Source organism: Xenia sp. Carnegie-2017, unplaced genomic scaffold (genome assembly GCF_021976095.1).
Source record: "Xenia sp. Carnegie-2017 unplaced genomic scaffold, XeniaSp_v1 HiC_scaffold_1, whole genome shotgun sequence".
In the NCBI taxonomy this organism is placed as follows: Eukaryota; Metazoa; Cnidaria; class Anthozoa; order Malacalcyonacea; family Xeniidae; genus Xenia; species Xenia sp. Carnegie-2017.
In genome coordinates, this window is record NW_025813402.1 from 5004652 (window position 1) to 5021508 (window position 16857).

Genomic DNA, 16857 nt, shown 5'->3' on the forward strand with positions numbered 1-16857 from the left:
TTTTGATGAAAGATAATTATGATAGAAATAATGAAGACAACATTTAACTACATCTACAAAATCTACTTTAACACTACATCGTGGCTACATTTCTGAATTGATAATTATGAAGATCATGTGAAGTTCACGTGAAACATTAAACATAATAATAAACTTCAACTTCATCAGGTGTAAAGGTGTATGAACCTGCAAGAAGAGCTTGGGTGTTACTACTGCCATAGCTGTAACCAGATGGAGCACGATAGGTGTGTCCAAAATTTGTGTAGGAATATTTGTTTTTGTTTGCGTTGTTTGCAATGCGTATGTCATGTCCTCCTCCAAACGTTGGTCCATAGCCAGGGGAAGTATAGATGGCCCTGTTGCTGTAACGATAAACTGGTGATCTAAATGGACTTAAATTGTCTTTGTTACGAAGTGAGAAAATGTAATTACTGGAACTTGTTCGATAACTTCCACTTGAACCTATAAATATAAACAAGCATAGAAAATTAAGCTCATTCGATATTTTCTCTCAAAGTTCATTAGCAAAATTTTACGAAATTGCCGCACAAGAACTGAATTCCTTATTGCTCTCACTTCAACTTCACATTTTCCATTAACCAATACAAAATTTGAGAGAAAGTCAAAATTAGTGCTGGGCACCGAAGCCGGATGGCGAGAGAAGAAGCTAAAGTTTTGGCGTATTTTTCCAGATAAAAAGTTAGAGTTTAGGTTAAAGGAAGAACACCAGTATTGTAACGTCTAACTAAATATATTTACAAAAAATAAAACAAAAATACGAGATTATTGTAAATATAAAATTAAAATTTCGACAGAAATATATCTATAATTCGCCAGGTATCAACATGACAGTAGATGAAAGAGATATATTAGTGTTCTAAGCAAGAGGTCTCATGGAAATTCTTTTTATTGGCCACCAACCTAGTGGTTATCATGTCAGTTGAAAACGCTCAATAGTCGCGCATGTCGGACAAACAGCTTCAAGCCTTAATTGTATTGACAACTCTACAATTGACTTGGTGTTTTTTATGATACAACAATCTGAGACAAGCCACTTGTTCTCACACGAAGTAAAGTCTGTAATAAAAATCTTTGTTCAACCAAAAGTGGCAAATTTTGTTGTACCATTTTACTCAGTTTCATATCATCAGTCATGTCTGGAGAGAATATTTATTGCTAAGAAACAGTATGCTCTAGCAGGAAAAATTGAGAAAATAACTTTAGCGAATTAAGTTTAATAGCAAATATTAACTACCATCATAATTTACAGTTGCGGTAATAGAATCGTCTCGAAAATATTTTATAAACACATTAGGTCACGTTTATCAACTGATCTACGGAATTCCTCAACGAAACTTTTTGAACCGATAAGACTCACATCACACGAACGTCGCGCTAGGTTGATGGAGGTAACGCTGATCAATGCCAGGCAATTTCTTCGTCAGGTTAATCAGGAGTAAGAAAGGAATATTATTTCATATTTATTAAGAAAATATTTATTTATTAAGAAAACCCGTAGTTGTGGGCTGCCTATGGTTCTTTCTGAAGTGGAGGTATTCACATTCACGTGATTGGTTACTTTAAAAACACTATGTTCGATTGGTCAATTTGAAACAGGAAGTTTAGAGTTTCAAAGAGTTTCGTTGAGGAGCGTAAATCAATTGATAAACGTGAGCTAATTTGTTGATCAAAATTTTTTGAAAGGCTTCTATTGCCGCGACTCACGGTGACTGTAAGATGTCACATTTTAAGTACTAAAAACGTAATCTCGTATCATGTCCACTCGTGTAGCGAAAAATTGAAATTAAAGAAAAAATTTTGTTTTCAATTTGACAAAAAAATTTTATTGTTTTGAAATTTTATGTATAAATTTTCGGTGCACAGCGCTAATAAACCACTAGTAACATCACATAAACACACCGAATGATTTTAAAACTTACCACCCCATTTATACGTTGAATATCCACCAAAGATGTATTTCCCAACTTTAACTAAAGTTATAGTTTTTCCTCGATTGTCACATCTTGAGTGGAAAATTCTGGAATCCCATCCATCAATGGAAGTTCTCCAACAACAAGTCAATTTACTGAATGAAAACCAACTCTTTAACTGTTTCAAAAACCTTGCTGGCTCTCGTATGAGTATCGTTGAAGCCGACATATCACCTAAATGTATTTTTAACTCAGGAATTTTTTATTGAAATTTTGTTTCCGTAAGGTAAGTTGGACCAGTGTCAAGTAATTGAAAATATTAACACGCTGAGCTCTTTTACATCAAGTAAAAAATAATATACTTGTATACATACGACATCAGGTAGTTTTCTGTTGATTTAATCACTTTTTCTTTAATTAACAAACAGAAAACTTGAGATAAAAAATACGTACGAGAAAGCAACGAAGAAAATCTTCTTCTGCCCAAAGTAATATTGATAGCTTTCACTTCATTCTCAACCTTAGATATATCTTTGTTCAGTGTTTCTAGAATCTACAAATATTGGTTTTGAAAATGTTGATGCATGATAAAAAATATTTATCAAAGTGGTGACGTACAAGTACTCGTTGGGGTTAGTTGAATTTTTGAATATCGTCGCTCTGATTCATACAACTGGTCAAGATTTTATACCTTTTTTTCTTCAGCCAATGCCTTTAGTTGTTTGTCCTCTTGAACATAAAGTTTATTTTTGTCTTTACGATAAACCATCATTCCTTCAATATTCGGAACTTTTTTCATGGTGATATTATCTGGTACAACAATCATCTGTTGAAGTGAAAAGTTAATGTATGTAGCTAAGTAAAAATCAACATCATATTTACATGGTCCTAAGAAAACTACATTGATGAGCATTTCAACAAGTAAACAATATAGCTACTGTTGAGTCCACTCACTTGAAAAGTTCTAAAAAACTGACAAAGTATTATTATACTTCTGTGTCACAAAACAAATCACTTACTCCTTCATAAAACAGTGGTTTATCTTTTGTACAACGACCCTGTAAATGTATAAGGAAAGTTTGATATAGTTCTGAAAGATATTAGCTAATTGAAAAAACAATATTCCACAATTTCTATGTTGCCTTCTCTCTTCAATAACATCAAAAATTCATCAATTAATGACACCTATTACACAATTAAACAACATACTTTCACAGGTACTTCATTACTACCCAGTAACTTGTACCAAACAGCAGTTCCATTTTCGATAACTTTGTAATCCATGCAATTGCTCCATTTTCTTGTAGGAATACGAGAACGCACCCAAAACCAAGTAAAAACATTTTTCTTAATTGTTCCGCCATTCTTTGCCTCACATTCTTGAAAACAATAATTGCTCTTTACATTCTTAGGACCATAACACCCACAGCACTATATAAAACAAAATTTTCCAATAATAAGTGCTATCCTTTGCGTTCTTCATTTTGATTTTGTAATGTAGCTGATGAAGCTGCAAGAACACGTACAAAAAGCATTTTAAGTTGTTTTCAGAATACTTAATAAAGAAAACAGGAAAGTAAACATTACCTATGGACATATAAATTAAGTCTTTTACTGAGGAATGGAATGAGCATACTCAACAAAGTTAAAGTAAAGAAAAGCTAAAGGTGCTTACAAAATCAAGATGTCTTTTGATTCTGAAAAATACCTCAACGAAATATTAATGTATCTAATTGTTCTTGTAATTGTTCTCAAACTATTGTGCACTTTGTAATAGCCAGTTGATGATTCGTAATAAATTTCTTTAATATAATTGTTTTAAAAAGATGAAAACGGACAAAGATTATCGCATTCGTATTAGAATTTGTTTTATATATGGGTTGGTGAGCAATGGACATGGTTTAAACGTAACTCGGATTTGACGCTTAGCCATGTAGGTACAATGGTGCAGTGTATAGCTATAATTTTCAAAGTATTATAGGCTGTCTTTTGTTTTAATTAATACTTATACCACACTTTATTATAAACAGACACAGCTTCAACTTTGTTAACGAAATAAATAATTCATAAAGTAAAATAGAAACCTTTCCATTGTCACAGCCAACCAATGCCGTCGCTCCGAAGTTCACACCAGATATTGGATTTATCGTACTGTAGCTGAATTTTAAATAATGTATATGAAAGTTAATTTTTTATTCAAACTTTTTTAATAAATGCAGCTAAATTTTTAGCAATGTTAAAGTCAGATTTTGTTGACTGTTTTTAAGTGAGTGTACTTAGACTTTGCTATAACTAGCTCTTTATTTCATTGAAATTGGCTTCTATATTCTAGCTACTTTTACTTTTATTACATCTTGCGATGAGAATTGCCATAAGCAAAAGTTGTTACCTGAATGCTCCAGAATAGTCTGTTTGAATTTTATATTTGTGATGAAAAGCAAACCCCGAGGGACAGGGTCTGCTTAAACAATCGTTCATTTTTACCTACAATCACAAAAAGGAAAGAAATAACCAGTGGCGAATTAATTATTAATTACTAGGCCTGTAGGCAAGGACAAAGTTGTTGTACTTTAATTGGACATCTATTTCTTCCACTACGTTCCGTATACTATTTGCGTTCTTTACGCTCCTTTACCTTGCATTTCCCAGCTTGTTTTTGTAACTCATAGTATCAACAATAAGGAATAAATTTAAAGTTCAAACTGGCAAAACCCACTACTTCATGAGTTTTGATTACCTTGCATTTGAACAGTAGATCGTACGATATTTAACACCATAAATGGACTAAACTAAGAACATTTAACTAGTCCATAATGGCAAAAACTGAAAACTAATCATGTCTACTAGATACAACTGGCCTCTCAAAAGCTCGGGTCTGTCTTCTGCCTACTTAGCCTACTGACTAATCCGTCACTGGAAATAACACAATTTTCTCAAAATTCATATTATTAATATAAACCCAACAATTTCATACCCATCCAAATTGTGTTCTTTTATTGTGTGCAACTCCAAATTTTGAGCAACGAAAACTTGTTGTCACAACGTTATCAGTCATCAGATCTTTTACAAACTTAACGTCACCAATCCCAGGTGATGATTTTTTACAGCCTCCTTTGTTGTAGATCATCAGATTTTTTAATTTTCGTTGATTTCGAAATCTGTAAAACCTGAAATAAAAGACATCGACTAAAATATGCTTTGCTATGAAAAATTAATACTCCCAAAAGAGATCATTTTTATACCAATGAGCTTTTGTTGCCTTAAAATCATCTTTAGTGGCTATTTGAACTCTAAAATCAACCATCGGTGCCTCTCCTAATGAACTTATCCAATGAGGTTCGCCAGATGGTTCCACTGGGTTGTTGTTTGATGGTACTGTCCATGAAACTGATGTATTTTTTCGACCAATCAACATGAACCCACCACCATCAGTTGTCATGTCACAATAAACCTTTAATGAAAATAATCTCACTGGAATTTTAAAAATTCATCAACGTCTACAATCAACAATACATTTGGAAAAGTAATAAAAAACAATTGAAAAACGAGTTCTTGATTTTTCTGGAAGATTACAATTCATAAAGATACTATATGTTGCTACATGATCAGTGAACATCGCATTGATCTTATATATTTACCTTTTTCGGTTTCTTTTCTCCAAGTGTTATCCAATAAAATCCATCTTTAGCTTTTGGATCTTTATCCAATATGGTTGAGCAGTCGTATACAGGGTTGAAAAACTCTCCTGGAGAACTAGAACCTGAGAAATGGTTTTACGTAATTTATGTATTATTTTTTTGAACTAAATGTACAAATCCAAAGTTTGTATCATACACACCATCTATGGTTCTCCATCCAAAAATACCGTTAACTTTAGAACATATCAAGAATTTAGGTTTGTTCTGTCGATCGCGAACCAACGTCATCTCTCCATTGCTTTTTTTTGAACATGGTCCTGGGTCGTTTCCTTTAATTACCTTGATTTTCTATAAAGAAATTCAACAATTTCTTCATTTGCTCAGCTGGTATAGTTTTACTTTGTAGCTTAATAAAAGCAATATGTCATTTTGCCATTCACATTTCAATAGACATTAGCTACATTTCCATTAGGAAGAAATCAAAGTGATGTAACATCCACGTTCAAAACGTTACTATAGACTTTGTTACCGTAGACTGAGATTTTCCTGAGATTCCAAGGAGAATTGCGAGAAGAAAATACGGGCTCTTCATTTTTTTTCTTCCTTATGAAATGCCGTTAAAACGTTTTTGTGAGCTCTGGGATTGCATTTTCCTTTTTTGTTACCTTTCAAGCTGAAACGGAAATCGCCATAACAAAAATGTGATGACATTCATGTCGACAAGTATTGGTTTTGTATACTGAAACATATTATTGTTATTGAGCAGGTAACGTAACTATAAACGATTGTTTAAAATGCAGATAAAGCAGCCAAAGCACAAAAATTTAAATTAAACTGTATACAAACTTGTATATGGTAAACTTGCACGAATTTTTATTGATATCGTTTTGATCAAGAGATCAAGGCATTATAGTCAATCTGCCAGAAGAAAACTTTTTAGCATGCAATTAATCAAAGGTAACACTTGTTTAAAACTGAGCTTATTTTCATTTACATGTACTTAATAATTGAATGTTTAACGTATAAAACCAATCAATTAAGTTATGAGAACTAAAAGTTTGCGCAAATTAGTTTTGTAATATAATGATACTTCACATAGAAAAAGGTAAAAGATATCAGGTTAAAGACATTTGTTTATTTAATATGCGCATACTCCAATACAAATTAAGATATTATGTTTAAATTTTTGGCATGTTTAATATAACGTTTTGTACACGGACATATTCAAACAAAGAGAAATTAATATAATCAATAAAATATACATTGTACTTCATTTTTACAAAATTTATCGTAAAATTTGAAGATGATTTCAAAAAATTTCAAATTCATACTTCTATTTTCCTTTCTGTGAAGTTTTACAAGAAAATCATGCTTTGATTCAAATATTCAGTCCCAAAAATAATGTTCTTTACCATAAGCAAAACTGAGCATATCATTTTACCAGGCTGTCACAAAGTCAATTTATCCCAGATACAAAATTGCAGACACTTTATATGATACTAGGTCATTGGATTACGTTAGTCAAATTATTTCCAGTTTCACCGTCAAATTTACATGTTTTCTGTGCATTTTCTAATATAATTTAACAGAGTTCAGTTGATTAGTATAAAAGTGTTCCCAGTTTTATCTGTTAATTAAGCAGATAAATGCCAGATATAGCGCCGAGATGTCTTAATGTACATTTGATTGTCAAACATGGAAAGAGTGAGAATAAGAATTCGAGAGTGAGTGTAATACAAATATTTTGGAAACCTGTGCGTTTCGACTCATTTTTCAACACATTGTATTGGTTGCAGTTATTGCAACGATTCTACAACTAATCGTTGGCAATCGTAAATCTTCGACTCTTCCGTAAGAAAAGAATATCAGTTTCATCACGATCAAACGTAGCTCAGTTATGGTTAAAAAAATGCGAATTTTGACTCAACATTCACCTTGCATATGCACTCAGTCTAAAATAGTGTGTCTGACAAAAAAATAAATCTGCAAAAGTTATTTTCCCCGTCTTTCCTATCTGTCACTCACATTTCCCTTAAATGATAAACTGCTTTTGTTTCACATGCAAATTAAAGTCATAATCATATGCAATGACATATTTTGATAAATGTACCAACATCGACCTTAAAATTGGTGTGGAAATGTACAAAATCACTCACAAAGTTCACCAAGCACTTCTTCGAATTCATTGATTTCCCATGCATTTATATGAATGCAGTCACAAACACAAAAATTTCACACAAAACACAATAAATTGGACAAATTCTATAAAGTTGCTATATCGATATAAGTACACATTTCGTTTTGAATAAACATATCTCTACATGTTTTGAGATGCAAATCTGACTATATATGCATAGCTGCTCTAGCGAATATTTCGTGAATACAAAATTTTCCCAAAAAACAGCAAATGAACAGTATCGCTAATAATTATAAATTAAAGCAAAATCAAAAATAATCATTTGTGTTGTGAATCTATGTATATTGCATGACATTTATAGATATTTAAAGTTGCACAACTTTTTGTTGATATCGTTTCGATCATGCGATAAGGTATAAGCCAATCTTCAAAAAGATAACTCTTTAGCATACAATTAATCAAGACAACGACTGTGTTCATTGTCTTTGCACGACCTCCACCACCATAAGTACTTTATTTACATGTACTTGACTACATGATTGAATGTTTATTGTATAAAACCAATATTTATCCGTGGTTTCAGCATTTCTCTCATCAAGAAATGAGAACTAAAAGTATACGAAATTTTTAATCAGGATTTAGTTTTGTGATATTGTCATATTTTACAAGAAAAACGTAGAATAAGTCAGCTTAAAGACATATGTTTCAATTTATGTTTGTTCAATACATGTATTCTAATACAAATTAATTAAGATAGTATGTTTAAATTTTTGTCATGCTTATAATATAAACGCCTATTATACACAGACATTTTCAAAAACAGAGAAATTATCATAGTTAAGAAATGTACATAATAACATATTTTTACAAAATTCATCCAGCAATCCAAAGATCATACAAAGCATTAAAAATTTATATTTCTGTCTTTCTGTCGGTGAAGTTATACATAAAAACCACGTTTGGATTCAAATATTCAGTCCTTAAAATGAAGTATTTTACCATGAGCAAAACTGAGCATATTATTTTACCAGAATGTCACTAAATCAATTTATCCCAGATACAAAAGACAATTTATCCCTTGGTCAATAAATTACATTTCAGTTTTACTGTCAAATTTACATCTTTTCATAATTTCATTGTATTTTTTAGTTTATCTTCAACAGAGTTTAGCTGATTAACGTAAAAATATTCTCAGTTTTGTCTTTTAAGGTGATTATAGCGTCGAGTTTGTCTTGTCTAAATGTTCAATGCCGATTGTCGAAATCGAGCGTGAAATGTCATGAGTGAGAATACTGAGTCGAGAGTGAGGCAAAAAAATGCAATTTTAATATACATTACGAATATTTTGGAAACCTGTTCGTTCCAACTATTTTTTCACTATTTACATTCGGTGAACGATTCGCAACGATTCTATAGCCAAAAAAGTGAATTTTATCTCAGCCTTTATCGTGCACACTTACTCTCATTATCGTGTGTCGGACTCATTTTTCACATCTCCTATCTGTCAGATGATACTCTTATTTGTTTCACATGCAAATAAGCCATAATTCTGGATAATGTTACGTCACTCTTTTATATTTGTACCGACATCGACGTTAGAACTGGTGTGGAAATGTTCTGCAAAATCCCTCACAATCTACAAGCTCACCAAGCTCTTCTTCGAATTTGTTGTTTTTCCTATATATCCAAGGAAAAACAACCGATGTAAGTACACATTTTGCACAAACATGTCTAATACAAGTTTTGAGACGCAAAGCTGACTGTTTGCATGAACTGGACTAACATTTATAATCAAAATTCAAAACACCGATTCTTTGTTTACTCTAGACCCACAACACTAACATTTATCAAACGCCTCCATAACAGTAAAAATGAACATATTTTTAATTTCTCAAAGGAAAGTGCAGTAATAACAAACAAAATTTAGCATATTTTTGACTGGTTAACTAATTTAAGTATTTATGTTAATGTTAATCAAAGGCTCTCGTGTATGTATTACTCGTGTATGCAATACATAATTCAAAATACTATAAACTAAAATTAGTAAATTACAAAGATGAGAACCTGAGTTGTGTTGTGGCATAATTTTTATTTTAGACAATTGCACTAGGATCTTAAACACTATTAAAATCGTTTGAATTTAGTTCAGTTTTTATGAAGATATACGTAAGATGTGAACTCTGTGACATCGACTACATCTATTTTAATTTTTATATATTTAACTTTCCCTTGATTAATTTTGCGATTAATAAGTACCAAAGAATATGCTACTCACCACTAAATTGCTTTCTTTCATAGAGATGACTGCTCAAATCTTCAACAATGTCAGTTTTTAAGCCGATTAAAGCATTAAGGGTAACTTCGACAATATTTTAAGTTCAAATATAGTCTAATAAGTTCAATTCTAATTCGCTTACTTTTGGACTAAGGTCACTTAAACTATGGAAGAACGATTTCATCACATGTTTTCCATCAATTTCCAATGTGCATTATAAAATTAAATAAATATTCTGTCATCTTTTTTAAATTACATGCAAATAATTAAGAAACTATGAGTACATCACTTTACGTTAAGGAAACTAAAACTAAATTCTCGACAAGAAAGGCTATTTTTAAAATGGTTTTAATTAAGATAATTTTCTCTTCATCATGCAATCTATATTACACAACAATATAGTCAGATTTTTTGAACAAGTCAAATGATGCACAATATTATTGTGTGATATTAACGGCTCTTCCATTTCACAATCTCATCAATTTTCTCATTTTTATAATCCTGGTTAGATTTTAATACGAACTTTTCTAGTAGTTATGAGGAGATTTTGAAGTTTTAGAGTGAGTAAAGAAAAAAAGAAAAAAATTGTAAAAGAGTTCAGCGAGAAAATAAAAAAGAGACAAAACAAAATTTTGATGAAAGATAATTATGATAGAAATAATAAAGACAACATTTAATTACATCTACAAAATCTACTTTAACACTACATCATAGCTACATTTCTGAATTGATAATTATGAAGATCACGTGAAGTTCATGTGAAATGTTAAACATAATAATAAACTTCAACTTCATCAGGTGTAAAGTGGTATGAACCTGCAAGAAGAGCTCTGATCTTACTACTCGTATAGCTGTAACCAGATGGAGGACGATAGGTGTGTCCAAGATTAGAGTAGGAATTTCTTTTTTTGTTTGCGTTGTTTGAGATGTAGAAGTCATGTCCACCTCCAAACGTTGGTCCATAGCCAGGGTTAGTATAGATGCCATATTGGCTGTAACGATAAACCGGGGATCTAAATGGACTTAAATTGTCTTTGTTACGAAGTGAGAAAATGAAATTACTGGAACTTGTTCGATAACTTCCACTTGAACCTATAAATATAAACAAGCATAGAAAATTAAGCTCATTCGATGTTTTCTGTCAAAGCTCATTAGCAAAATTTTACGAAATTGCAGCACAATAACTGAATTCGTTATTGCTCTCACTTCAACTTCGCATTTTCCATTAACCAATACAAAATTTGAGGGAAAGTCAAAATTAGTGCTGGGCACCGAAGCCGGATGGCGAGAGAAGAAGCCAAAGTTTTGACGTATTTTTCCAGATTCAAACCTGGAGTTTAGGTTAAATGAAGAACTCCAGTATTGTAACGTCTAACTAAATAAATTTAGAAAAAATAAAACAAAAATACGAGATTATTGTAAATAAAAAATTAAAATTTCGACAGAAATATATCACTCATTCGCCAGGGATCAACATGACAGTAGATGAAGGAGATATATTAATGTTCTAAACAAAAGGTCTCAGGGAAATTCTTTTTATTGGCACACTATCCTGGTGGCTATCATGTCAGTTGAAAACGCTCAACAGTCGAGCATGTCGGAAAAACAGCTTGAAGCCTTAATTGTATTGACAACTCTACAATTAAGTTGATGTTTTTTTATGATACAACAATCTGAGACAAGCCACTGGTTCTCACAAAAAGTAAAGTCTGTAATAAAAATTATTGTTCAACCAAAAGTTGCAAATTTTGTTGTACCATTTTACTCAGTTTCATATCATCAGTCATGTCTGGAGAGAATATTTATTGCTGAGAAACAATATGCTCTACCTGGAAAAATTGAGAAAATAACTTTAGCGAATTAAGTTTTATACGAAATTTTAACTACTATCATAATTTACAGTTGCGGTAATAGAATCGTCTCGAAAATATTTTATCAACACATTAGCTCACGTTTATCGACAGATCTACGGAATTCCTCAACGAAACTTTTTGAACCGATAAGACTCACATCACACGAACGTCGCGCTAGGTTGATGGAGGTAACGCTGATCAATGCGAGACAATTTCTTCATCAGGGTACTCAGGAGTAAGAAAGGAATATTATTTCATATTTATTAAAAAGTTAAGAGTTTCAAAGAGTTTCTTTGGGGAGCGTAGATCAGTTGATAAACGTGAGCTAATTTGTTGATCAAAATTTTTGAAAGGCTTCTATTGCCGCGATTCACGGTGACTGTAAGATGTCACATTTTAAGTACTAAAAACGTAATCTCGTATCATGTCCATTTGTGTAACGAAAAATTGAAATTAAAGAAGAAATCTTGTTTTCACTTTGACAAAAAATTTTCAATGTTTTGAAATTTCATGTATATCAATTTTCGGTGCACAGCACTAATAAACCACTAGCAACATTACATAAATACACCGAATGATTTTAAAACTCACCACCCCAATAATACGTTGAATATCCACCAAAGATGAATTTTCCTACTTTCACTAAAGTTATAGTTTTTCCTCGATGGTCACATCTTGAGTGGAAAATTCTTGAATCCCATCCATCAATGGAGGCTCTCCAACAACAAGTCAATTTACTGAATGAAAACCAACTCTTTAACTGTTTCAAAAACCTTGCTGGCTCTCGTTTGAGTATCGTTGACGCCGATATATCACCTAAATATATTTTTAACTCAGGAATTATTTATTGAAATTTTTTCCGTAAAGTAAGTTGGATCAGTGTCAATTAATTGAAAAAATAGCACGCTGAGTTCTTTTATTTCAAGAAAAAAAATAGTATACTTGTATACACACGACATCAGGACAGGGGCAAAACTAGAACACTAATTGAGGGGGGGTGGTAAATATTCATATACTCAGCTCTGCCCTGCTAACTTCTTTTGAAATTAACATCCCAAACAAAAGAAATCAGCAGGGCAGAGCTGAATATATGAATACATACCCCCTCCCAGTTAACGTTCTAGTTTCGTCCCTACATCAGGTCTTTTTTTCTCTTGTTTTAATCACATTTTCTTCAATTAATAAACAAAAAACTTTAGATAAAAAATACGTACGAGAAAGCAATGAAGAAATTCTTCTGCCCAAAGTAATATTGATAGATTTCACTTCATTCTCAATCTTAGATATATCTTTGTTCAGTGTTTCTAGAATCTACAAATATTAGTTTTGAAAATGTTGATGCATGATAAAAATATCTATCAAAGTGGTGACGTACAAGTACTCGTTGTGGTTAGTTTAATTTTTGAATATCTTCGCTATGATTCATACAACTGGTCAAGAATTTTTACCTTTTTTTCTTCAGCCAATGCCTTAAGTTGTTTGTCCTCTTGAACGTAAAGTTTATTTTCGTCTTTACGATAAACGATCATTCCTTCGATATTTGGAACTTTTTTCATGGTGATATTATCTGGTACAACAGTCATCTGTTGAAATGAAGAGTTAATGTATGTAGCTAAGTAAAAATCAACATCATATTTACATGGTCCAAAGAAAACTACATTGATGAGCTTTTCAACAAGCAAATCATATAGCTACTGTTGAGCTCACTCACTTGAAAATTTCAAAAGAACTGGCAAAGTATTATGATACTTCTGTGTCACAAAACAAATCACTTACTCCTTCATAAAACAATGGTTTATCTTTTGTACAACGACCCTGTAAATGTACAAGGAAAGTTTAGTATAGTTCTGAAAGATAGTAGTTATTGAAATACCAATATATTTAATTCTTCCACACTTTCTATGTTGTCTTCTCTCTTCAATAACATCAAAAATTCATCAATTAATGACAACTACTACACAAACAACATACTTTCACAGGCACTAAATTGCTACCCAATAACTTGTACCAAACAGCATTTCCATTTTCGATAACTTTGTAATCCATACAATTGCTCCATATTCCTTTAGGAATGCGAGAGCGCACCCAAAACCAAGTATAAACATTTTTCTTAATTGTTCCACCATTCTTTGCCTCACATTCTTTGTAACAATAATTTTTCTTGCCATTCTTAGGACCATAACAACCACAGCACTATAAGAAAGTAAAAACGTTAAACAATGAATAGCCCGTTTTTTCATTTTAGACTAAATTTTGCGAATGAAGCCTACACTTCTGAAATACGCATTCATTATATTCAGAATACGTGTATAGCAGAAATAGAGTAGTTGACATTCCTTATGAGCATCAGCTTACTATACTTAATGAAGCATTAAATCCAAAATACATTCAACTGATACGTTTGGCACCGAATACATAGCTAATAAGAAATATCTAAGCAATTAAACATTGCTTATGAGCATTTAAAGTCTATGAATATATAGCATATCTAGAAAATATACAGCATGCAAAGTTATAAAGGATGATCAATGAAAAAAAAGATTTAGCTACATAGCCTTAAGGGTATTTTTAACACAAAATAACTTATACAGAGTAAAATAAAAACCTTTTCATTGTCACAGCCAACCAATGCTGTTGCTCCAAAATTTATACCAGAAATTTGATTTTAAGTACTGTAGCTAAAGTTTGAACAATGTATACGTTAATTTTAATTAGTTCACTGTTTTTCATAACATTTAATTTTACAATGATTTCAAACTAATTCCATTTCATTGAAACAGGTTCTTATTTTCTACTTTTAGTTTTTAGTATTTTTTAAGTCTTTCCGTGAGTTAATTTTGAATTTTTGTTGCTTAATAAATAACAAATCAACACTGTAGCTATCTTAGTTCTGTAGGTACAATATATCCTCTGAGCTTCTGAAAGTCAACAAGTATAGTTGTACAAAATGTGTAAATGTTAATTTGCAATACCACTGATGTTGTTACCTGAATGCTCCAGAATAGTCAGTTTGAAATGGATGTTTGAGGTTAAAAGCAAATCCCCTGCGGCAGGGTCTGCTTAAACAAATATTCATTTTTGCCTACAAAAGAAATAGAACAGAAATCACACCACCATATTCTAGAAGTTCATATATCATTGATATGAACCCAACAATTGAATCATTCTCTTCATACCCATCCAAACTGTGTTCTTTTATTGTGTGCCAATCCAAATTTTGAGCAACGAAAACTTGTTGTCACAACTTTATCAATGATTAGATCTTTCACAAAGGAAACGTCACCAATCCCAGGTGATGTTTTTGTACAGCCTCCTTTGTTGTAAATCATTAAATTTTTTAATTTTCGTGGGCTTTGAAATCTGTAAAACCTAAATGGAATGACATCGTCTAATATTTTTGTCCCTATTGGGACAAAACAGGGGCGTTGAAAACGGAGAGAAGGGGCACTTTCCTTACTTTTCTTGAAAGAGGGGAAGTGCCCACTCGCTTTTTTGCACAAAACACAACATATTGAAAATCTGACATAAAGTATATCACGCTTGTCGTTTGCCTGAGCAATTCAATACGTGATATAAGCATACAATATGCAGAAAAAATTATATTACTGCTAAATTGATATTCATAATTTCTGGGTTGCCTCCACTTTTTACTGCTTATCCAACGCCCCTGAAAGTTAATAATGGCCAAAGAGATAATTTCTATACCAATGAGCTTTAGTTGCCTTAAAATCCTCACGAGTAGCCATTTGTACTCTAAAATCAACCATTGGAGCCTCTCCTAATGAACTTATCCAATGAGGTTCACCAAATGGTTCCACTGTCTTGTTGTTTGATGGTACTGTCCATGTAATGGATGTATTTTTTCGACCAATCAACATGAACCCACCACCATCAGTTGTCATATCACAATAAATCTTAATAGAACAAGGAATGATGAAAAAAATGATTCACGTATGAAGTGAATAATAAAGTTGTATATAACAACCATGTATGTAAAATGTATTTATGAATAAACAAACTTTTCTTTTGAATTGACAACTGGAAACTTATTTTATGTTGCTACTCGCTCTAAGCGTCTACAAGCTAAAAGCAAGTGTAAATAAGTGTTAAACTTCCATTTTTAAACAATATTTGTCTTATATATTCTTACCCTTTTCGGTTTCTTTTCTCCAAGAGTTATCCAATAAAATCCATCTTTAGCTTTTGGATCTTTATCTAATATGGTTGAGCAGTCGTATACAGGGTTGAAAAACTCTCCTGGAGAACTAGAACCTGAGAAATGGTTTTACGTAATTTACGTATTATTTTATCACACTAAATGTATAAATCCAAAGTTTGTATCATACACACCATCTACGGTTCTCCATCCAAAAATACCGTTAACTTTAGAACATATCAAGAGTTTAGGTTTGTTCTGTCGATCACGAACTAACGTTATCTCTCCACTTTTGTTTTTCAAACATGGTCCTGGGTTGTATCCTTTAATTACCTTGATTTTCTAAAGAGAAATTCGACGTGTATTTTCATTTAGTCAGTTAGCTTTCTTTGGTCTGTCGTTTAATAAGGACGATAGTCAATATAGAATTCAGCAATTCTCATTTCTTATTTCAATACAGCTATATTACATAAGGAGGAAAGTCAAATAGTCTTTGTTACCGAAGACTGTAGTTTTCCTAAGACCCCAAGTATGAGAGCGACAAAATATAAACCCTTCATCTTCTCTCTTTTTCAAATTGGCGTTAAAAAGTTTTTGTGAGCTCTGAAAATTCATCTTTCTCTTTTATGACCTTCCAAACTGAAACGGAAGACGTTTATACAAAGGTGACAACCTTTAGTCGATAAAATATTGATGAGCATTTATTGACAGAGAATATTAATGAATTGATAGTGAACAAAATAAATAAAGCTGTGCAATGATGCAAGTTATTTATAAATGTAATGTAGGGGTTTAAGTTCGTTGACTTTTTTATATATTTTAGATGAAGACCATAGAACTATAGTTAAAAGGAAAATCGATCACCTT

The 16857-nt window shown here is 31.8% G+C and overlaps 2 protein-coding genes across 3 annotated transcripts in view; both read right to left on the bottom strand.

Annotated features, from left to right (window-relative positions):
- Positions 1 to 16574, bottom strand: LOC124433904. Of its 2 annotated transcripts, none has more exons than XM_046983766.1 (13): positions 16491 to 16574; positions 16185 to 16332; positions 15985 to 16106; positions 15540 to 15748; positions 15011 to 15203; positions 4321 to 4415; positions 4016 to 4088; positions 3141 to 3362; positions 2951 to 2989; positions 2623 to 2757; positions 2385 to 2484; positions 1941 to 2165; positions 1 to 462 (listed from the first exon to the last, which is right to left on the bottom strand). In XM_046983766.1, exons 1-13 carry the CDS (start codon positions 16548 to 16550, stop codon positions 137 to 139), a joined length of 1947 nt encoding a protein of 648 aa, XP_046839722.1. In that variant the 5' UTR covers positions 16551 to 16574; the 3' UTR covers positions 1 to 136. The 2 variants fall into 2 exon arrangements, with proteins under 2 accessions (XP_046839722.1, XP_046839713.1); XM_046983757.1 differs by lacking the exons at positions 15011 to 15203; positions 15540 to 15748; positions 15985 to 16106; positions 16185 to 16332; positions 16491 to 16574 and adding exons at positions 4906 to 5098; positions 5174 to 5382; positions 5570 to 5691; positions 5770 to 5917; positions 6099 to 6210.
- Positions 16548 to 16857, bottom strand: part of LOC124433819 (calpain-7-like) — a 13021-nt gene continuing 12711 nt past the window's right edge. Inside the window, exon 23 of the mRNA XM_046983637.1 lies at positions 16548 to 16629. Coding sequence (XP_046839593.1) covers positions 16615 to 16629 — 15 coding nt within the window. The 3' untranslated portion in view covers positions 16548 to 16614. The remainder of the gene's footprint in view (positions 16630 to 16857) is intronic.